Genomic DNA, 23,446 nt, shown 5'->3' on the forward strand with positions numbered 1-23,446 from the left:
TAGGGGAGGACTGGAAGGTCCAGCTCATGACATGAAACTCACCACTGAGAGTGATGGGTGTAGTCAAAGAAATAATTACACTGAGAACTATCATAACAAAATGTGACTGAATGAGAGAAGTAGAAAGCCTGTCTAGAGTACAGGCTGGTATGGGGTGGGGAGGAGGGACACTTGGGACATTGGTGATGGGAATGTTGCACTGGTGAAGGGTCTTTTTTTTTATATATATAAAATGCTAAACAATAATAAAAAAGGAAAAATAAAATAAAAACAACAAAAAACAATGCTACCACATACATGATCCAACCATCCAACTCTTAAATATTCATCCAAAGCAAAAATACTAACTTAAAAAGATAGACGAGCAAGAATGCTTATTACACTACTGTGGTACAAAGCATTCTCCACAGATGTTTAAGAATAACCTGCCAGAATCAACTCCTGGGGATTCTCAACTCCCAGCCCATGCCTGCTAGGTCTTTATCCCACTAGAGACGAGTGGAAGGAGCTGGAGTGACAGTACAGTGGGTAAGGCATTTGCCTTGCATATGACTGACCTGGATTTAATCCCCAACATCCCATATCATTCTCTGAACACCACCAAGAATGATTCTTGAGGGCAGAGCCAGGAGTAACCCCTGAACATTGCCAGGTGTGGCCCAGAACCCCCCCCCCAAACCAATCAAAGAAACAAAAAAAAGCAGATTGTACTAACTAAAGCTAGAACTTAAGATCTCATCTCCTGGGGCCGGAGAGATAGCATGGAGGTAAGGCGTTTGCCTTGCATGCAGAAGGACAGTGATTCGAATCCCGGCATCCCATAAGGTCCCCTGAGCCTGCCAGGAGCGATTTCTGAGCGTAGAGCCAGAAGGAACCCCTGAGTGCTGCCGGGTGTGACCCAAAAACCAAAAGAAAAAAAAAAAGATCTCATCTCCTTCTGCAAAAGTGGGGGGGGGGCTTCCTGTTACTGTATGTCATGACCCTCTGTGGACATGATTGGGGGCACTGAGTAGAGGAGAAATATTCACTTTGGACACTTAATAGATGCATCTTTTTCTTATAACAGGGGTACAAGGCTTCCTTAGAGCCCCATAAACCTCAGCCTGGATGCAGACAGGAACTGTACCAGCACACACAACCCTTAACAAGTAAAATATTCACGGGGCCGGAGTGGTGGCACAAGCAGTGGGCGTTTGCCTTGCATGCGCTAACCTAAGACAAACTGTGGTTCGATCCCCCAGCATCTAATACGGTCCCCCAAGCCAGGAGCGATTTCTGAGCACATAGCCAGGAGTAACCCCTGAGCATTACCAGAAGTGGCCCCCCAAAACAAACAAAACCAAGTAAAATATCCAGCCAGCATTTGGCACAGTCTACAATGGATCAACATCTGTTAGTACTGAAATGGTTCCTAGACAAATAACCGGTATAAAATAATGTCTTGGGGTTGGACAAAGAGTACAATGATGCACTGGCCTTGCACACTGACCCAGGTTCGATCCCCAGCATCTCATGTTCCCCCTAAGCCTGCTAGAAGTGATTTCCTAAGCACAGAACCAGAAATAACCCCTGAGCACAGGCAGTTGTAATCATCTCCCCCACCCCAAAAAAAAATATCTCCTATTTGTAGTTACAGAATTAAGAGATCACTTTTCCAGCTTTTCAATGAGCCAAGTTAAAAAATGTGTGATGGTAGCAAGGCAGCTGGAAGTGTGAACTGGCTGAAAAAAACCAAACCAAGCGAAAATGCTTCTGGAAAATCATTCAAACTCCATAGGGAGTTTGAAGCTGTGCCTGTCTGAAAGAGACGTTTCGCCTCCAAGATTCCTGCAGCCCAAATCCTGAAACACAATAAGGTGCTTCTTGTTCTGAATCCTCAAACTGGGGGTGGTGTGAGTTTTACCGAGAACAAGGGGAGAATGGCTCAGTTAGTCTCCAGATCCATCAATCCTGCTCAAAACCTCCATGGTTGGGATTTGGGAGGTAATTAAGAATCAAAGGTGGGGCCGGAGAGATAGCATGGAGGTAGGGCATTTGCCTTACATGCAGAAGGTCGGTGGTTTGAATCCTGGCATCCGGGCCCAGAGAGATAGCACAGCGGTGTTCGCCTTGCAAACAGCCGATCCAGAACCTAAGGTGGTTGGTTCGAATCTCGGTGTCCCATATGGTCCCCCGTGCCTGCCAAGAGCTATTTCTGAGCAGACAGCCAGGAGTAACCCCTGAGCACCGCCGGGTGTGACCCAAAAAACAAACAAACAAAAAGAATCCTGGCATCCTATATGGTCCCCAGAGCCTGCCAGGAGCGATTTCTGAGCGTAGAGCCAGTAGTAACCCCTGGGTGCTGCTGGATGTGACCCAAAAAACAACAAAAAAAAAAGAGTCAAAGGTGATGAGTTTACTCTTGGGCACCCAAGAATTTCTGAGCATCACTGGACACAGCCCTGGAAACTCCCAAGCAGCATTGGGGTAGCTCTAGTGGTCCCCAGGGCTACACCACAAGTCCCACACACTGAACCAAAACAGGGACCACTGAACAATGCTTGGGGTGGGGGGCAGAAAGAAAACAAATAAAACTCTCTATAGCTCTGTCAGTCAGAGCCTCAAGCCCCAATGAATGGGGCCTCCCCTAAGCTCTTCCCTTCCTGTGTGCCATCTGGCTTGTCCTTCCTGTCCTTCTCTACTTTCCCTCCCCTTCCCCATCAGACCCTCCTCAACCACCCACGTTGCTCCTTGCATTACTTCTGCCTTGTAACAGATGTGCAGCATGTGCCCTTTCTGCAACATACAAATGACACCTGCCAGTTCAGAGCAAGTTTCTCCCCAGCATGCTAAGGGAGAATAGGGAGGGAAAGAAAGGAGGTGAAAGAAGGGAGGGAAGGAAGGGGACAAGGCCTGTCTGCCTGAACACAACACTCAGCCCTACAGGGCAGCACCCCAATACTAGAAAATAGTGATCAACAGAAAGACTATTAGCACCACCAGTGAAGACTACATTCGTCACTTATAAGGACACAGTAAAAGCTTAGAATAAAGGGGAGGGCCTGAGAGATAGTACAGGTGTTACACCACTTGCCTTGCATGCAGCTGATCCCAGTTTAATCTCTGGCACTGCAGAGCAGCCCCACCCCAGCACCACCAGGGGTCACTCTTGAGCAGAGCCAGGACTTAGCCCTTGAGTGTGGCCCCAAACCTTCCCCCATCCTCCCACCTCCAAATGTTAACTAGATTAAAATGGAAATGGCGGCACCAAATGTACCTGCACTATAGCAACAGCTCTGGATGGGGAAGCTGCCCCCACACCCATGTGTCAGGAAGGGGACAGACTGTGTGACCTAATATCTCCAGCCTCCCACTGATCTTGACCTCAGGGCCCAACACACATGTGGAGGCGGGCAAGCAGCTTCTTCCAGGGCGGGGGCGGCCTGTTCAGTCCTTCCTTCCTTCCCCTCAATGCCCCGGGAATTTTTAATGACTAAATTCTCACTCATGCTCAGTTCTCCAGGAGTCCAATTCAAGTGAAGAATGGGTGTCAGTGAGCTTCCCATTGGCCAAGACAGCCCCGGTGCTCACTGAACTTAGGGAATACCCACACACCCCTCACCCCATTCTGACTTCATCTTTCCCAGTTTTGGTTTTGTTTTTACATTTTTATTTTTGATGCACCTATGCAAATTATTGCTATTCGTTTAGTTTAGTTTTTCCCTTGTCTTTTCAGGGCCTATTACTTATTTTCTAATTTGTTTTCATTGTTAGAGCATTAGAAAGGGGGGAAAGATGAGGTAATTTGAGGCCTTAGAAATAGTTCTTATTTGTATCAAATATTTCTCATTGTATCTTTTTTTTTTTTTTTTTTTTTTTTTTTTGTGGTTTTTGGGCCACACCCGGCAGTGCTCAGGGGTTACTCCTGGCTCCATGCTCAGAAATTGCTCCTGGCAGGCACGGGGGACCATATGGGACGCTGGGATTCGAACCGATGACCTCTTGCATGAAAGGCAAACGCCTTACCTCCATGCTATCTCTCCAGCCCCTTCTCATTGTATCTTAATTATTTTCTGTGGTCTTGTTTTCCCATTACCTTTGTGTGTGTGTGTGTGTGTGTGTGTGTGTGTGTGTGTGTGTGTGTGTGTGTGTGTGTGTGTGTGTGCTATTCGTTTAGTTTAGTTTTTCCCTTGTCTTTTCAGGGCCTATTACTTATTTTCTAATTTGTTTTCATTGTTAGAGCATTAGAAAGGGGGGAAAGATGAGGTAATTTGAGGCCTTAGAAATAGTTCTTATTTGTATCAAATATTTCTCATTGTATCTTAATTATTTTCTGTGGTCTTGTTTTCCCATTACCTTTGTGTGTGTGTGTGTGTGTGTGTGTGTGTGTGTGTGTGTGTGTGTGTGTGTGTGTGTGTGTGTGTGTGTGTGTATGTGTGTGTGTGTGTGTGTGTGTGTGTGTGTGTGTAGTTTTTGGGTCACACCTGGCAGTGCTCAGGGGTTATTCCTGGCTCCAGGCTCAGAAATTGCTCCTGGCAGGCACGGGGGACCATATGGGACGCCAGGATTCGAACCGATGACTTCCTGCATGAAAGGCAAACGCCTTACCTCCATGCTATCTCTCCGGCCCCTCCCATTGCCTTTCATCTTTTTTTTTTTTTTCTCCTCTTTTTGGGAAGGGGCTTGAATTGGATTTCAATAAATGGAAGGCAGGCGGGCCCGGAGAGATAGCACAGCGGCGTTTGCCTTGCAAGCAGCCGATCCAGGACCAAAGGTGGTTGGTTCGAATCCCGGTGTTCCATATGGTCCCCCGTGCCTGCCAGGAGCTATTTCTGAGCAGACAGCCAGGAGTAACCCCTGAGCACCGCCGGGTGTGACCCAAAAACCAAAACCAAAAAAAAAAAAAAAGAAAAGAAATGGAAGGCAGGAAGGCTTACAGGGGCTGTCATCTAGGCTTGTAGTCCTGTGTGTTGGAGTGACTGGCTTGTGGGTGAAAAGCTTACAGTGTGAGTTTTCTTGTCTGCTATATCCTTCATATCTGTGTGGATTACTTAATGTGGGGAACTGCTACCGAACCAACTTCTGTCCTTCCAGGATAGGGGTTATGGGATATCCTTTTCCCTTCTGGGGACTGTGGGATAACCAAACCTCAACCCAATACCCAAAGAATGTCTCATTACACAGAACCCTATCTCACAGGTAACTTTTTCATTGTAGGGCCCAGGAATTCTCAGCCCCAAAGGGCTCCCGTCCTAGGTCCCCGAGATGGGAAAGAGCAGAGGAGGGAAGGCCTGATAGTTGCATGTCTACAGAGATGGCAGCAACCCGGGTTCTATTTTCTGCACCAAGTGGCATGATGGCCAAGTGTTGCATCACATATGAGCATGGAAGTTGAGATAAAGAACCAGAACCCCACAATCCAGACACAAGAGGGGTTCCACTCACCCTCCGCTCCAATGGACACCAGCTTGACGCCCTTGCTGGCGATGAAGTCCAGGGCCTTGTTGACGTTGGAGATCTTGTGCACCCGCATTTTGCCTCTCTCTGGCTTGGCCAAGCGCTCACCTAAGCACAGAGGAAAGGGGGTCAGCAAAGGGAGTAGCTGCTTATTATCTGGGGGTGTTGGTGGCTCATCCATACCCATATGCAGGCCCACCTGATGAGAACCACATGCTGGGTGTATCCCCTGAATTTTCCTCCTCTCTGCCCTTTCCCCCCTCTCAGAGTTGGCACTCCAGGCTATATGTAACCCTGCAGATGTGTTGGGGGAAGGTATGGGGACACATAGATAAGAAGAGAGAAGGATCCTCGAGAAAGAAAGATACCTCTAAACATACACAAGTGGGGGCTCAAGAGATAGCACAGCGGTAAGGCGTTTGCCTTGCACATGGTTGACCCAGAATGGACCCGGGTTCAATCCTGGCATCCCATATGGTCCCGTGAGCCTGCCAGAAGCGACTTCTGAGTGCAAAGAAGTAACCCCTGTCATCGGGTGTGGTCCAAAAACAACAAACAAAAACGATCCATTTCCCAGAAAAGGGGCCCATCCTGGGACCTGCTCAAAACTGAAGGAAGTTCTCTCACTTCCTATGTGTGGCACAGACACTCAGGATAGTCAATCCCTCTGCACATGGCTGGATTGATAGCACAGTGGTAGTGTTTTCCTTGCACGAAGCCAACCTAGGGTAGACGGTGGTTCGAATCCTGGCATCCCATATGGTCCCCCATGCCTGCCAGAAGCGATTTCTGAGTATAGAGCCAGGAGTAACACCTGAGAGCTGCTGGGTGTGACCCCCCCCAAAAAAAAATCCCTCTGCAGAGTCACTCAACACCCTCTCTCCCCACGTTTGGGTGAGAGGGGAACAGGAAGTGGTGATCTCAGAGCAGCACATGTGGGGCACCCTGCACCCTGAGTTTCTAGAAAGAACAGCTTTCCCCATCCGTGCTGTGATTAGTCCAGGGGAGCACAGCTGGAATTTCACTCGCTCTGACTCCAGCAAACCCTTACATGCCTGAGGGATGATGCACCCCAGATGCCCTTCTCTACAGGACAGAAGAAGACACACAACACACACAGAGCATAGACACAGATGCAGCACACACATACAGCATAGCACAAAGAGACCACACATATAGCATACACATAGCACACACAGAGAACATGTATAGCACACGGACAGTACATATACACAGTATAGAGCACATGCATGACACCCTACTGGCTGAAGGCCTGACCAGTGCAGGATGCCAATGAGAATGCACCTGTATGCTTCTCACTTTGGAGGGCTTTGGGGGGAAGGTATAGAGGGGCATGTGCTCAATGGTTCCAGCCAAGGGTGTGTGGGAGGTGGTCCTTGTCATACTACAGGGACCCTTCCTTCCCTCTCCCACCAAGCCAAAGCCTTGGGGAGACCAGGACAATGTGCTGTGACCTGTGTCCCTCAGCTTTGGGAAGGAGAGGAGGAAAGTGAGTAGGGTGATTGTCTTGCACATGGCCAACCTGGGTTCAATCCCTGGCACCACAGTAATCCCCAGAGCACAGGTGGGTTTGACCCAAAAAAGTGTGTGGCTGGCACTGGCAAGTCCCACTGAACTGTGTCACCTGTGTGTGGACAATTTTGAGCATGGGGGGTGGAGATGGGAAAAGTCTTGGGCCCCAAAGGAACTCAGCTCAGCATGGGGAGGAAGCAAGGATACACTTTGTGATTTACAGGTAGCTATGGTTGACTGAAGGAAGAGTAATGAATGGGGCACGACCAGAGGATGCAGGGCCAACCAAGGGAACCACAGTGCATCTGCAAGACTGAAGTCATATGTAGGAGCTTGGCCTGAGCTTAAACTCAGACATGCTGCTGGGGAGGGGAAGGGCACTCTCCAGTAGTTAGAGGAAAGCAAGAAGGCAGTTCTGAAAAACCTCAACCAAGAAATGTCACCTTTAGGTGGGGCCTTAAAGAACTAACAGCAGAAATTCGAACCCACAAGGCACAGCTCCCTTTACTGCATCCTGAGTGAACACATCTGGAGAATGAGCTTTATTCCTAACAAGCCATGGACAGGCATGCAGGGTACACCCACTTTCTGTCTGCAGGCACATTTGCGCAGACACCTGTAATGGCCCAGAGAACAGATCCACCATGAAAGCCTGCAGGAACTGCTTGTCTTCAAGCTGGGACACCCACATTCCTGAGTGGCTCTCCATTGCAGGGGCCTGCAGCCCAGCACTGGGTGCATTTCTTCATGGATATTCCCAGCAGCTCTGGCCACACAGCTGAAGGGGGGCTCAGCTGAAGAGTCTCTCTGTGGGCGTGGGGGTAAATACACAAGATATGGGGGACCCTGAGGCTTGATAGGGAAGTGGGTTCTGACACCTCCAAGCACAGGGGTGATTCTGAAGACATCTCACTCAAGGAAAGTAGATGGTCACAGAGGGAGTAAAAACAATGGTTCCTCCACAGACTCGGTGTCATGGAAAAGAGACAGAAAAGAGAACAGGAGGGGCTGGAGTGGTGGCCTAGCAGGAGGGCGTTTGCCTTGTATTCAACTGACCTAGGACTCACTGACCTAGGACAGACCAAGGTTCGATCCCTCAGTGTCCCATATGGTTCCCCAAGCCAGGAGCAATTTCTGAGCACAGAGCCAGGAGTAACCCCTGAGCAACCACTCCCAAAAAGAAGAAAAGAAAAGAGAACAGGAGCTCTGAGGGCTGGCAGGAAGGGGAGTGGGGAGCTGATCTTTGACTAGAGAGAGCTTCAGCATGCAAAGGTGAAAAGGTTCTGAAGAGGGATGGGATAAAGACTGCACAAAGTAAACAATGTCCTTAATGCCCCTGAATTATGTACCTAAGGGGGTCAAAATGGTTCATTTGATTTTTTTGTTGTTCTGTTTGTTCTGCTTTTCACTTTTGGGCCACACTAGGCTGTGCTCAGAGTTTACTCCTGGCTTTACATGCAGGGAACATTCCTATATGGGATGCTGGGGATTGAACCTGGATCGGCTGCATTTGAGGCAAATGCCCTACCCAAATGCATTATCTCTTTAACTTGATGTTTTTATTTTGGAAGGGAGGACGTTGGGACCATGCCTGGAGGTGCTTAGGGCTTACTCATGGCTTTGCACTCAGGAATCATTCCTGGTGCTACCTGGGGGACCATATGGTGTAACCCTGCATCCAACTTCCTATTTCCCTAATCTCTTCTTTTGAGATGTTAATCCCACCTGGAAAATCAGACCCTCCTTCATCTGGGATGGGGCAGGTGGGACGAAGAGATAGAACAGTGGTAGGGTGTTCGCCTTGCACGAGGCCAATCTGGAACAGACCTGGGTTCGATTTCCAGCATCCCATATGGTCCCGAGCCTGCCTAGAGTGACTCCTGAGGACAGAGCCAGGAATAACTCCTGAGCACCACTGTGTGTGGCCCAAACCAAAAATAAAAAATAAAAAAAATAAAAGTCTACCTGGGGGAAAGAGGAAGGAGCAGCAAAAGGCTGAGAACCAGGAGAGAAGCAGTAGAAAGCTTAGCAGAGAAGCACATGTGAGGAAATACACATGACAGAGAAAAGCCATTAAATAAAGTGAGCTTGGCTCCAATGAAATTTTAACTGACTGCTTGTGAATTATTTCTCTGCACTACCTTTCATCAGACCCATCCATTTAAGGTGTTAGAAACATGGTGCCTGGAGTGGCCTCACCCAACACATGAACCTTATACATTATATATATTGGTTTTTGGGTCACACCCGGAAACACTAAGGGGTTACTCCTGGTTGTATGCTCAGAAATCGCTCCTGGCAGGCTCAGGGGACCATATGAGATGCCGGGATTTGAACCGCCGGCTATCTCTCCGGCCCCTATATTTTATATTTTAATCAACAATATGGGATTGAACCTGGGTCAGCCACATGCCAGGCAAATGTCCTATCTGTTGTAGCTCTGGCCCCTGATGTTTGTAATTTATTATTATTATTATTATTTTGGATTTTGGGTCACACCCGGCAGTGCTAAGGGGTTACTTCTGGCTCTATGCTCAGAAATCGCTCCTGGCAGGCTTGGGGGATCATATGGGATGCCGGGATTCAAACCACCTTCCTTCTGTATGCAAGGACGCCTTACCTCCATGCTATCTCTCTGGCCCTGGTGTTTGTAATTTGTAACAGGAGCCACAGAGAGGGGTTCCAGGGGACAGGTAGGCTCTCTCCCAACCCAGGCTGGCCACAGGTGGGATGGTGGGGTGGAGATGGGGGTTGGAGCATCTATCTAGTGGGGTTCAGGGACCACTATCTCTATGTGTATGTGGATTGGGGGGACACGCAGTGCTGGGACTCAGACTTAGAGCCTCACATAGACTGACCCCTTTAGCTCTCATCCCAACCCCAGGTAGTTTTATTTTCTGTACCATTTTTCGTGCACACAAACCCAGATATTTCATCTACAAGAAAATATATTTTCAAGTATTGACTGAAGGGCAGGCGATGTGTGTTGGAACACGGCTTATCTCACATATAGGAAGCTCAAGCTTGTTCTCTGGCACCGTCTTGCCCCTAAAAGGCATTGGTTTAACAACACTAAAAAAGGCAGCAACCAAGTGATAGCAGAGAACCCAGGGCCCAGGAAGGGTTTATGAGTGCTGGTGGCAGAGAGAGAGTTGGCAAGCCTGCGGATGCCAGCTCCCAAGAATCTTGTGAGCCCTACTCAAGAATGTGTGCTGTAGCTTGTGTCCTGGGGAGGTTCTGGAGGGAGGTGGCAGAGAGCAGTGTCACTGTATATGGGCTGCTCTGCTGGATGGACACTCTGGGGCAGGGAAGAGCTGGGCAAGGATGGGGGCAGGAATGGAGGCAGCATTGATGTGGCGCCACACTTGGATGGCAGTCAGGAGGACTCATGGAAGAAGAAAGAGGAAGGAGTCAAAGGTAAAGGGCAGGTTGGAGAGGAGCAGAGTGGAGCCATTGGCCGTCAGACGGTCAGGCATGAGAGCAGCTTAAGACGGTAGGAAAAAACAGCAGTTACTTCCTGGCAAGGGCTGAGAGAGGTGAGCAAATATGGGACATCTGGGGACATCTAGCTTGACAGGTCCAGTGAGGCAGAATGGAAGAGCAGCTCTGATGGTAAACAAGACTGGCATTCAGCAACCCACTGGCATTCAGGTGCTGGAGGGCCAAGTTAGCTTAGTTTATTCTCCAAGGCTCAATCTTGTGCTTTGGTGCTTATTCAAAGAATAGTGGGAGAAAGATGTTTCTTTTTCTTTATCTTTTTCTTTTGGGGGGGGGGCACAATCCAGCATGCTTGGGGTTACTCCTGGCTCTGCACTCAGAAATTGCTCCTGGCAAGCTCAGGGGACCATATGGGATACCAGGAATCAAACCCAGATTCATGCTGGGTCGACTGTGCAAGGCAAATGCCCTACCTCTGTGCTATTGCTTGGGCCCAGGAAAAAAGTTTCTAAGGAAGCAGAAACTCCTGATATTTGGAAATCCAATACCAAGCCGGGGGCATCTGGAAAAAAAGGGTCATGAATGAAGGCATGAGGCTATGGCAGTGAGGCCACCATTTAGAGAAAGCATCAAGGAGACTTTCAGTACCACAAAATCTAGCAGTCAGAGGAGAAGGGAGCCCTGAGATGCTCTTTCAAGGCCTGCTTTATACAAAGGGGTCCAAGGCAGACTGGCAGTGTCCTGTCTGAGAACATGGCTGGCCAGCGGCTGAACCAAGATTGAGGATCTTCACTCTTGTCACCCCGACTTCTCAAGAGACCTAGAGCTCACCAGGATGAGGGCAGAGCAGCAGCAGAGTGCTCAGGTCAGCACCTCTGTCCCCCACACCCACTCACCTGAGATGACCTCCAGCAGCAACATGAGCTTCAGGCCATCCCGGAAGTCCTCCTCAATGTTCTCAATCTGCGTCCCAGCTTTGCGGAGGTGGGAGTTGCACCAGGCTGTAAATGTCTGTGCAAAGGGAAAAAAAGAGCAGGCGGTCAGGTTTCTCACCAGGCACATGGTGAATGGGCCCTCACAGGGACCTTTCCAGTTCCCCAGGACCATGGTGGTTTTTTGGATTGGCACCAGCAAGACTCACAGAGCAGTGGCCTCCTCTCACGCCACCCTCTCCCTACTGACCTTTTTCCTTCTAAAGGCACCAGCCCCCACACACTACAACTGACCTCAGGTTATAAGATTTCGTTTCGGTTCTCCATTTTAAAGCCAAAGACTCCAGAAGAAACACATTAAATTTTAGTAGCACTGCAGGTCAAATGAATTCTAGTAAACCCTTGCTCACTATTTCAGGAAAAAGAAGCTTCATCAGCTTGGTAGGGGACCTAAGTGAAAGGCAATATGCTAGGAGATAGGGAAAAAACAAGTAATCTAAAGTGTCTGTGTTTGTTGAGGCAGGTTAAGACATTTTAAGCTACAAGGGTCTGGGAAAGAAAGTGACAATATGAAGCTTTGCACAGTGGCAGTATCGTAGCCAATGAGGTTTATCCGAGGCGCGATTATTGCTAATTGAAAACTTTTCCCAATACCCCGCTGTGACGACTTGAAATATAATAGGCATTGGCAAAAAAAAAAGAAAGTGACAATGTGGAGATTGTTTGAGCGGTCCCCAAATTCGGAGATCTTTAGCAGATAGGGGGAGAGCAGTTAAGTCACAGCTTCTCCTGGAAGACCCTGACCAGACAGGTCTCAACCAAGCTGTAACAGGCCAACAGCGCCTCCTGTGGGTCCAAATGAGGAACTCAAGGGCAACTCAAGAAACTTAAGAACCAAAGTGTGGGGGCCGGAGAGATAGCATGGAGGTAGGACATTTGCCTTGCATGCAGAAGGACGGTGGTTCAAATCCCGGCGTCCCATAGGGTCCCCCGAGCCTGCCAGGAGCAAGTTCTGAGCACCGCTGGGTGTAACCCCCCCCCAAAAAAAAAAGAACCAAAGTGTGGGCACTGTTTCCCTTCCATTTCACATGGCCTGAAACTTGGGCAAGCTCTTCACCACTGTCTTGCTTCACGGGAAACAACGGAGTTTCATTTACAGCCCATTCCTCAGCCACTGCAGGCTTCTAGTGCTCTGTGCCCCAGTGCTCCTACAGCAGGACCAGTCAACTCACCTCTCACCTGCGCTCAACACTGCTATGGGATAAGCAGTGTGTTATTCATCCCAACAGTGGCAGCCACACTTTCTAGAAACTCTTCACCCCAGACTCCAAAGACCCTCACTCACTTCAGACTCTTTACCCACTTCCTCTTGCCCCGGGGAACTTCAAGGAAGTGACCATGAATGTTCAGGGGCAGAAAAAAAAAACAAAAAACACCAGGCTAGGAGGGCACAGAAATATCAGCTTAGTTACAGACATGCAAAGAGCCTTGCACAAGCAGTTGACACCGGTGGGAAGGAGAAGCAGCATTAAGATGCCCCTCCCCAACTTTGGACCTCAAAGTAAGTAGCTAGGTAGGAACTTTGGGGGAGAGATAGGTATTGGGGCCAGAGATCACTTCTAGTGGTGCGCAGGGAACTACATGTGGAGTTGGGAATGGATCTGCACACAGCCTGAGTTAGCTGTATGCAAAGCAAGCGCCTTAATCTTTCTGTTGTCTCTCTGATCCCATTGCTAGGAATTCACCAACACAGAACACTTCTCTCTTCTCAGACACACATCCCTACTCCGGAGGCCAACACACTTTCATGTGTGTGTGTGTGTTGATGTGTGGGATGTTTCATGGGTGAGATGAGAGGGATTGGGGTCCCTGAGCTGTGGTAAAGCTTTGGAAAGACAGACACAGATTGAAGTGTGGTGGTCAGAAGATATATACTGGGCCCGGAGAGATAGCACAGCGGCGTTTGCCTTGCAAGCAGCCGATCCAGGACCAAAGGTGGTTGGTTCGAATCCCGGTGTCCCATATGGTCCCCCGTGCCTGCCAGGAGCTATTTCTGAGCAGCCAGCCAGGAGTAACCCCTGAGCACCGCCGGGTGTGGCTCAAAAACCAAAAAAAAAAAAAAAAGAAGAAGATATATACTGACTGTTCAGCCTAGAATGTCCCCTGTGTCAATTGACCCACTAATGCTCTTCCAAGAACCTCTTCCGAGAAGCTCTCCTGAGAGCCACCTGCCAGCCTTAGTTTAGGGCACAAAGACCACCCCATAGAACGTCCCTGTCATTCCCAACATAGGTCCCTCACCTAACACATGTCAGTTTCACCTCTCAGAATGGGAGCTGTGGAAAAGAGGGTGTCATTATTTGCCTCGCATCTGGGGTAGTCAAGGATGAATAAACCAGTTAGTCAGTAATAAGCAAACCTGCAGAAATGCCTGTCCTGAGCTGGAGAGATAATACAACCTAGCATAGAGCCAACCTTAGTTTGATCCCTGGCACCCCATATGGTCCCAAGCCTTGTCAAAAATGACCCCTGAGGTGCCAAAGAGGTGACGCAGCCGTAGGGCATTTGCCTTGCACGCAGCTGACCTAGGATGGACCACAGTTCGATTCCCTGGTGTCCCATATGGTTTCCTGAGTCAGGAGCGCAGAGCCAGGAGTAAACCCCTGAGCGTCACCAGGTGTGGCCCGAAAACAAAAACAAAAAACAAACAAACAAAAAGATCCCTGAGCACAGACCTAGGAGTAAGCCCTGAGCACTGTTGGGTATGACCCCCAAACAAAAAACAAACCAATGAACATTTGTGGGTGTCCTAGTGACCATCAATTGGAACGAGGGAGTGAAAGATGCCAAGCGGAGGGTCTTGGGAACCCCTCCTGCACCCGACTGATACTTCAGAGGGTAACGGGTCAGATTTCTCCCAGAAGCCCCAGACATCTGAGCAGGAAGGAGATACAAAGCAGGAAGGAGAATTTTGTAGGCCCCAGCCTCCCTCCAGGCTTGCTCTGTGCACCAGGCAAGAGATGTAGGCACGTAGCTCTTGTGTGTATATTGGTGGAACCTTATGCAGCTATAAAAACTAGGAAGTGGGGGCACGAGCAATAGCACAGCATTAGGGCGTTTGCCTTGCACGCAGCCGATCCAGGATGGACGGTAGTTTGAATCCTGACGCTTATATGGTCCTCCAAGTCAGGAGCAATTTCTGAGTGCATAGTCAGGAGTAACTCCTGAGCGTCACCGGGTGTGGGGGAAAAAAAAACTAGTAAAGAGGGCTGGAGCAATAGCACAGTGGTATGGCATTAGCCTTGCATGTGGTCAACCAGGACAGACCTGCGTTTGATCCCCGGCATACCATATAATCCCCGAGCCTGCCAGGAGTGATTTCTGAGCACAGAGCCAGGAAGAACCCCTGAGCACTGCTGGGTATGCCCCATCCCCAAATAGTAAAGATGGTTTGAGAGAAGGCAGCATCCATTGTATTTCTGAGTTCTCAAAGCATGTGCCATCCTTTGCACTGGGGAATGAGATTCACTTACTATCTACCACCTCCTTATTTCTGAAGAGTCCTGGTGAACCAACCATGCAAGTAACCCCACCCCACCCCATTTACCACAAGGTTACAGGGGATGGGGGCTTGAGAAGCAGGAGGAAGAGGCGGCTTCTGTGAAAAGAAACGCTTGTGTAAGAGAAAAGCACTGTTGAAAAACCCATTTCCTGGGGAAACCAGGTTCAGAGGCCCATAAACAAGCACACCTGTATTTGCTCGGCTCCCCCAGACAAAGGCTGCTGCTGGGGCTTAGGGCAGGCCCCATCCCGGCCCCCACAGGCACTGAGTGCCTCCCTGATGCCTAAAAGGAGACAGTGGGAGGGATGCTGAGATTAATGACAGGCACTTGGGCTGAGCCAAGCCTCGATCCAATCCTCAACTCCACTCCTTTGCCACTGTTGAATCTTCAGATTAACCTTTCTCACCCTCAGTTCCTGAGGACAAATATAAGAGAGTGCTTGTCACCAAGCAGGAGTAACAAGAACCCAGGTGAGGCCGGAGAGATAGCATGGAGGTAGGGAGTTTGCCTTACATACAGAAGGACAGTGGTTCAAATCCCGGCATCCCGTACGGTCCCCTGAGCCTGCCAGGAGCGATTTCTGAGCGTAGAGCTAGGAGGAACCCCTGAGCGCTGGCGGGTCTGACCCAAAAACCAAAACCAAACTAAAACAAAATAAAAACAAAAACAAGAACCCAGGTATAACACCTGACATCTATTTATTCATTTATCTACTTTGGTCTGGAGGCCAAACCCAACAGTACTCAGGGGCTACTTTCAGCTCTGTGGTTGGGGGTTTGCTCCCTGTGATGCTCAGGGGAACATCCTGCACGCAGATCCTGTGCTCAGCCTGTTAAGCTCTCTCAAACCTCTGAGAATGTGGCCAAAGGGGAAGGAGGAGAAGCGTCAGTTCTCCTAAAACCTTGTCGTGGACAGGCCTTGAAGACCACACTTCTCTATGCTCGCACCTCCTCCCCACCTTGTCACCAAATTCAGCCCTAGGTCCCCCATCAGTCGAGTGTCAAGCTGCACTTTGAAGGTGCCTCTTCCTGAACTGGTGCTGACCTTTGAGAGGAATTAAAATTGTGATGGAAAGGATGGCCAGATTCCTGCAGGGTTATGGCCCAGCCTCCTCCAAACCTGCCTCCTAATCTGTGAAATGGCTGCCAGACACCCACTTCCTGGGATGGTGAGGACCAAGGCGGCAAGTATTCAGCACAATCACTCACACGGGAGGGACTGTAAAGGGCAGCGATTCTTATTAGGATGAAGGGGTGGAAGTCGCAGGGAAGACACGACTTCAATGGAATACAGAAAGGCCCAAAGTGAAAAGCTGGATCTGGGCCGGAGAAATAGCATGGAGGTAGGGTGTTTGCCTTGCATGCAGAAGGACGGTGGTTCAAATTCCAGCATCCCATATGGTCCCCTGACCCTGCCAGGAGCGATTTCTGAGCATAGAGCCAGGAGGAACCCCTGAGCACTGCTGGGTGTGACCCAAAAAACAAAAAAAGAAAAGAAAAGCCGGGTCCCTGTTACCTGCCATAGCCGCATGCGTAATGAGGGTATGGCGAGAGAGAGAGAGAGAGAGAGAGAGAGAGAGAGAGAGAGAGAGAGAGAGAGAGAGACAGACAGACAGACAGACAGACAGAGAGAGAGACAGACAGACAGACAGACAGAGAGAGAGAGAGAGAGAGAGAGAGAGAGAGAGAGAGAGAGAGAGAGAGAACACTAACTGGCACTCCAGGGCTGAGCTCAAGGTGGTACCTTTTAATTCTGATTCTTGTTTGCTTGTTTGTTTGTTTGGGGGCCACACCGGTGATGCTCAGGGGTTACTTCTGGCTCTGCGCTCAGAAATCGCTCCTGGCTTGGGGGAACCATACAGGATGCCAGGGATCAAACAGGTTCGTCCTAGGTCAGCTGCATGCAAGACAAATGTCCTATCGGTCCAGCCCCTTAATTTTGATTCTTTTTTTTTTTTTTTTTGGTTTTTGGGCCACACCCGGTGACGCTCAGGGGTTACTCCTGGCTATGCGCTCAGAAGTCGCTCCTGGCTTCTTGGGGGACCATATGGGACGCCGGGGGGATCGAACCGCGGTCCGTCCTAGGCTAGCGCAGGCAAGGCAGGCACCTTACCTCGAGCGCCACCGCCCGGCCCCTTAATTTTGATTCTTGAAAAGACCAATGGAGCACTTAGGGATGTCAGTTTGGAGGCGTATTTATGGATCCAATTACACTGAGAGTCTTAAATGGTCAAGTCCAAGCAGGGCAGGGCTCAGTAGCAGAGGATGAGAACCACATCCTCAGATATGAGCATTCTTAGACTTTACCCAACTGGACCAAGTGTTTCCAAAAGTGAACGTGAGGGCCTCTGAGCACTGCTGAGGAAGCACCCCCAAATAAATAAGACATTCCATAAACCCTCTTCTCACACACACAAAGAAAAAACATGGCAAATGGGTAAATCTGAGTTAAGACTCATAGGGATGGAGCTGGAGAGAGAGCACAGCGGCAGGGCATTTGCCTTGCATGCAGCCAACCCAGGGTGGATGGTGGTCCAATTCCCGGCATCCCATATGGTTGCCCGAGCCTGCCAGGAGCGATTTCTGAGGGCAGAGTCAGGAGGAACCCCTGAGCACTGCCAGGTGTGATCCTTCCCCCCCAATAAAAGGAAAGAAGAAAATAAAATAATTTAAAAAAATTCATAGGGATGAGGCCAGAGAGATAGTACAGTGGCACTTGCCTTGCATGCCACCAATCTGGGCTCAATCCCTGGCATCCCATTTAGATAGTCATCTGAGCCCACCAGGAGTGATCCCTGAGCACAGAGGCAGGAGCAAGCCCTGAACAACCAACCCCCTGGGGTATAGCTCCAAAGCAAAACAACATTTCTAGAGTCTTAGGGCCTATAATGGGAAAGTAAGAAGTATTTCTCAGACTCCTATCAAAAGCTTAGGCACATGGTTAAAACAAGCTCAGCAAGGTCAGCAGTCTATATCCCAACAGACCTGGGAATTGAAAACAAGGACACCCTACGATTCAGAGAGGGGCTCCCCTTACCTGGACTCCATCAACACTGAACTGTGCCACGGGACATCAAGGTGAGCTCACCCACTGGCACTTACATATCACCATCCTGATGAAGGATGACACGGGCAGAAAGAAGCTTCAGCTCCTTTCCACTGTGGAGAAACTGCTGAAACTCAACACACTACAGAAAACAGGCTGATTTGGGGGACAATGCCGGGGAAGGAAAATGAATAGGAACCTTGGCTCCAAAGCTGGCATGTTCTTCCAGGTCAAGCATGCAAAATAAAAGAAAGCCACAGATTTGAGAACATTGCAGCATGGAGCACATGAAAAATAGCCTCACCAAAACACTAAATAGGAGTCAATGACAAGAGAGAGAAAGAGAGAGAAAAAGAGAGAGAGAGGCAGAGAGAGAGAGAGAGAGAGAGAGAGAGAGAGAGAGAGAGAGAGAAAGAACCATGTAAGACACTTGCCTTCTTGCACATGGCCAGCTCCTGTTCAATCCCTGGCACAGCCAGGAGTGATCCCTCAGCACAGAACCCTGAGCATACAAAATCCAAATATAAACGTCAAGTTATGCTAGAATATTACAAGAGGATCAGTTCTGCCACTTTATATTATCACGGAAACATCTTAAATATAATCCATTTTAAAATGCAGGAAGCAGGCCAGAGCCATAGCACAGCAGTAGGGCATTTGCCTTGCATGAGGCCAATCTAGGACAGACCTTGATTCAATCCTCCAGTGTCTCATACGGTCCCCCAAGCCAAGAGTGCTTTCTGAGCGCGTAGCCAGGAGTAACCTGAGCATTACAGGGTGTGGCCCAAAGAGCAAAAATAAAATAAAATAAATAAAATGTAGGAAGCGACTGTAATGCATTACAGGTTGCAAACTAAGTGATTGTGCAAACATGACAAAGTACCTGAAACAAAACATGTGAATCCAAATGGAGCCTGGGCTCTGATCAATGAATGGAGGGTGATTCGCCAGCTTTCCTAGCCCTGGTGGCCCGCTAATGCACTAACCACCTCCCTGCTATTGCTGCACTCTCCTGTCTCCCTGCTATGTTCTCCTTTCTCATGTTTACTGGCCTACGAGCAGAATGAGGTTGAGGTTGCATCCCGGCCCATCCAGGCCAGCTGCTCAGAGCTAATCTCACCAGAGAAGCTTCCCCAGACAAAGGTGCTATTTGTCAGTAGGGCGGAGTAAACAAGATAAGGCACCTGCAGTCAAAAGAGAGAGGCCAGCAGTCCCGGCCCTGCAAGGGCCGTAACCACACCCCTCACTGAGCTCAGCTGCCTCCCTCAGCAGGTCACTGCTCACTCCTGGTCAGTTATTGTTCAGAGGGCAGGGACAGGAAACCTGGGCCTCAGAGAATTCACCTCGACCCCCTTTCCAGTTAGGTCACACCTGGCACCTTTCCTGTCCTAACACAGCTTGCAGATAGAGCAACCCAGGAGAAGCTTGAGTTCCAACTGGTGGGCTCTGTTTAGTATCAAAGGAGGCCACTAAACCCCAAGGGACAGCTTCATCTCCATGGACTCAAAGACTTCTTGAGCCTGCCAGTGCCCAACCCTCCTGATAAGATAGAGGCCTTTCAGTTTACTGGACAAATGCTTTGTGCTGGGGCAGTCCTGAACAGAGCATACAAGGACATGAACATCTGGTTGCTTCTGGGAGGGGGCTGAGGGCATCCTCAGGGCAGGAAGGAAAGTGGCCTTCCTCAGATTACTCTTTTGTTTCTTTTCAACAGTATAACTGTGCCCCAAGTTGCCCTACCTCTTACAATGAGGAAAGTGAGTGGTAGCACAGTGGGTAGGGAGTTTGCCTTCCACCTGGCTGACCTGGGTTCAATCTCAGGCATTCCATAAGATTCCCCAGCATGGCCAAGACCCTAACCCCAATGCCTGTGAGTATGGCCCCAAAAGAAAACTAACAATAAATAAATAAATAAATAAATAAATAAATAAATAAATAAATGAGAAAGCTATTCAAATACATATAGAGTCCACAAGAGTGTGTCCTCTTATCTCATACTTAGGTCATACCTGTGGGATGGGAGAGCATGGACTTTTAAATTTTTGTTTGTTTGTTTGTTTTTGGCCACACCCATTTGATGCTCAGGGGTTACTCCTGGCTAAGCGCTCAGAAATTGCCCCTGGCTTGGGGGGACCATATGGGACGCTGGGGAATCAACCGTGGTCCTTCCTTGGCTAGCGCTTGCAAGGTAGACACCTTACCTCTAGCGCCACCTCTCCGGCCCCAAGAGCATGGACTTGATGGGACCAGGATGGGGTAGAAGTCAGTGTTCATGCATTCATTATCAATGGAGGAAAAAAGGAGATGAAAAAAAGAAATAAAAATAATGGGAAAAATTACCATATCTATTTAAAAGTGGAAGTAGTAAGGTTTTATGTAGAGAAAGGCATTCTCTAAGGAGGAAATCTCTTAAGTGCCATACAGGGTAGACTAGTACAAAAAAAATACTATTGCTAGGGATCAAAACAAGAAGATAAATTTACATCTGTAGATTTAAACAGTCAACTACAGGGGGAGATGAGAGATAGAATGCCCCACCACCCCCCAGGCCAAGAAACCCTAGAAAAATCCCAAACAAGCTTCTTCTAAGCATCCCTTATAAAATGGCTTCTCTTTTTATTTTTTATTTTTTTAATAATATCTTTATTTAAACACCGTGATTACAAACATGATTGTAGTTAGGAATGTTGCACTGGTGAAGAGGAGTGTTCTTTTTATGATCAACTGGCTTCTTGGAGTGGTTCCCCCCTTCCCCTCAGGAAAAAGAGTCTTGGTCCAAATACATATGAAAAACTACTTATGGGGCTTGGGAGAGAACTCTGAAGACTGGAGTGTTTTTTCAGTATATAGAAGCCCTAAGTTCAACCCTAGCACTAGACTACTGAGCCAGGATAGCCCTGAAACACCACTGAGTGTGGTCCAAAAAAAAAAAAAAAATTGGAAAACTTTTAATAGGACTAGACAGATAGCAAGGGTATATATATATATATGTGTAGACACAGCTTTAATCCCTGGCACCCCTTGTGGTCCTGAATTCAGCCAGGAGTGATCCCTAAGCATAGAACCAAGAATAAGCCCTGAGCATTGCTCTGTGTGCCCAAAACCCAAAAGTAAGCAAACAAAAAACGTAATTCATATTTAAATTAGCTCAGCAGTCCCTTATTTCCAGGTGGTCCCTCGCCATAGCTGCCAGTTGAGTCAGTGCCAGCATGTACCTCAGGCCAGGGCTCTGGGGAAGAATGACCCAGTCACCTTGAGCAGAGGTGAGTCTACAGTGGAGGTCACTATGGAGCAGCTGGAGAGCATGTTGCTGAGGCTGCCCTAGTGTCCCTCTGAACCCCACAGGCGGCCAGGGTGTGGAAGTGGAGTGGTTGGTCGAAACAAAGAGCTACCCAGAGTGATCTGAGATGCCCGGTGTTCTGGGACCGTAACGAGAGTATCTGGTTAACCTACCGGGGGCTGGCTGCCAGCCTTTCTGTTTCCAAGCAAGCTGTGAGTTGGTTCCCTCCCAGATGAAAAGCAGAGGCCCCAGAACATCTCCACCCAGATCTATTTACTTTCCACCCACCTGGGAGTGGCTGCTGAGAAAGTTGAAAGCACCAGGCAGTTTCCTCTGCTCAGAGAAGGCAACTGCCTATCAGTTTGTCCCTAAACCCTGTGTGCTGGGGTCCTCCTGAAACCAGAACAGGAACTGGATTTGGGAACAGGACAGACTGGACATAAGTAGCCAGAGCCCCAGCCTACATTTCTCACTAGTTCTTTTCTATAAGATTCTTGCCAGTCTCGGGATGTCCTTCCATCAAATGCTGATGTTATGCAGGATTAATGAGAACTATGAAGACAGGGTCAAGAAGAACCACAACAGAGCCCAAGCACTTCAAGACAGTATGGCACCGCGTCCCCGGTAGATGCTTAAAAAATGGCACTCCAGGGGTTGGAGCGATAGAACAACTGTAGGGCATTTGCCTTGTATGCAAATGACCCAGGATGGACCTCAGTTCGATCCCCGGTGTCCCATATGGTTCCCCAAGCCAGGAACAATTTCTGAGTGCAGAGCCAGGAGTAACCCCTGAGCATCACTGGATGTACCCCCTCCCCCAAATTATACTCCAGCCGACCATGGTCAATCATAGGCCTCATCTATCAGGTGTATGTATGTGAGGGAAGAATTACATTTGAGGTCAGGGATGTAACCTAGTAGTCAGTAGTAAAGCCTGTGCTTTGCAAATATGAGGCCCTGAGTTCGATCTCTGGTACACATCATACACACACATACACACCTGGGCCCAAGTGATAGTACTGCTAGTAGGATGCTTGCCTTGCATGTAGCCAACCCAGATTTAATCCCCAGCACCCCATATAATCTCCCCAAGCCCACCAGGAGTGATCAATCCCTGATCATCATATGGTGTGGCCAAAAACACACTCTATTTTGCAGAATTCTTATTTGTGTCAAGCTGAGGGGCATGGGACAAAGCATTCAGCAAGCCACCACCTGAGAGACAGCCAGGAGCTAATAAAGTCTTCACTTCCCATCCCTCTGTATTAAATTGAGTTAATCATTCACAGAGCTCAGCAGGTTAGAAAAAAAGAGGTGTTTGAAGTTCCCCATTGGAGGACCCCAGTCTCTAGGTCAGGGGCAGGACCCAGAGGAGGAGAGGTGCATATGTCTGTGTTTCCTATTTTATGCCCAAGTGAGGCCCTGGTGAGGGCACATGACACTAGACACCCAGGTGGCCAAGACTTAAAAGCAAGTGATCCAGTGATTCATCTGGGAAAGAGGGCTGACCTAATGAACACCCCTGGTCCAAGATGCACATCAGGCAGCCCCATCCTGCCATGGCAGATGGATGTCAGCAGAGCTCAGGTCCTTCCTGCTGGTACAAGAAGAATGTGTGGGCTGTTGAATGAACTTAGAACCATTTTAAAAGTTGGGTGGTACTCAATGCCAATGGAGCGACACAAAAATAGCCTCAGCTCCTACCCACGAGTTAGCCCCCATGACTTTGTCCCTTCAATCTTGTTTCACCTAGGAACCACAGTCCTGTCACAGTCCAGCAGGTTATTTTATTGTTTGTTTTGGGGCCACACTCGGTGGCACTCCTGGGTTACTCCTGGCTCTGCTCTCAGAAATCACTCCTGGCAGGCTTGGGGGACCATATGGGATGCCAGGAATCGAACATGGGTCTGTCCGGGTTGGCCACATACAAGGCAAATGCCCTACCGATGTACTATCTCTTCAGCCCCAGTTCTACCAACAGTGGCCTCATGGGGATTTAGTGTCTACCTTAGGAAGAGAAAGCAGGTGCAAGCATGTATCCTCAGGGGGTTCTGAGGGAGGACTCCAAGGAGCACTTTGGGGAGGACTATGGGGGCGGGTTGTCAGGAGAGCTAAGAGAAGGTTGTGAAGAGGGCTGTAGGGAAGACATAGAGGAGAGCAGTGATGAGGTCTATGGGGAGAGCTCTGAGGAGACTATGAGGGTAGAGTGTGAGAGCTAG

The 23,446-nt window shown here is 49.0% G+C and overlaps 1 protein-coding gene and 1 pseudogene across 3 annotated transcripts in view; one reads left to right on the forward strand and one right to left on the reverse strand.

Annotated features, from left to right (window-relative positions):
* The window catches only part of ACTN1 (actinin alpha 1), a 109,695-nt gene that overhangs the window by 40,824 nt on the left and 45,425 nt on the right, over positions 1 to 23,446 (reverse strand). For all 3 annotated transcript variants that reach the window (XM_049770334.1, XM_049770333.1, XM_049770332.1), the window contains exons 2-3: positions 11,304 to 11,418; positions 5,425 to 5,544 (exon numbers count right to left, since the gene is read on the reverse strand). In XM_049770334.1, coding sequence (XP_049626291.1) covers positions 5,425 to 5,544; positions 11,304 to 11,418 — 235 coding nt within the window. The remainder of the gene's footprint in view (positions 1 to 5,424; positions 5,545 to 11,303; positions 11,419 to 23,446) is intronic.
* On the forward strand, positions 11,913 to 12,043 carry LOC126005488 (uncharacterized; annotated as a pseudogene).

The sequence above is a fragment of the Suncus etruscus genome, chromosome 3 (assembly GCF_024139225.1).
Source record: "Suncus etruscus isolate mSunEtr1 chromosome 3, mSunEtr1.pri.cur, whole genome shotgun sequence".
In the NCBI taxonomy this organism is placed as follows: domain Eukaryota; kingdom Metazoa; phylum Chordata; class Mammalia; order Eulipotyphla; family Soricidae; genus Suncus; species Suncus etruscus.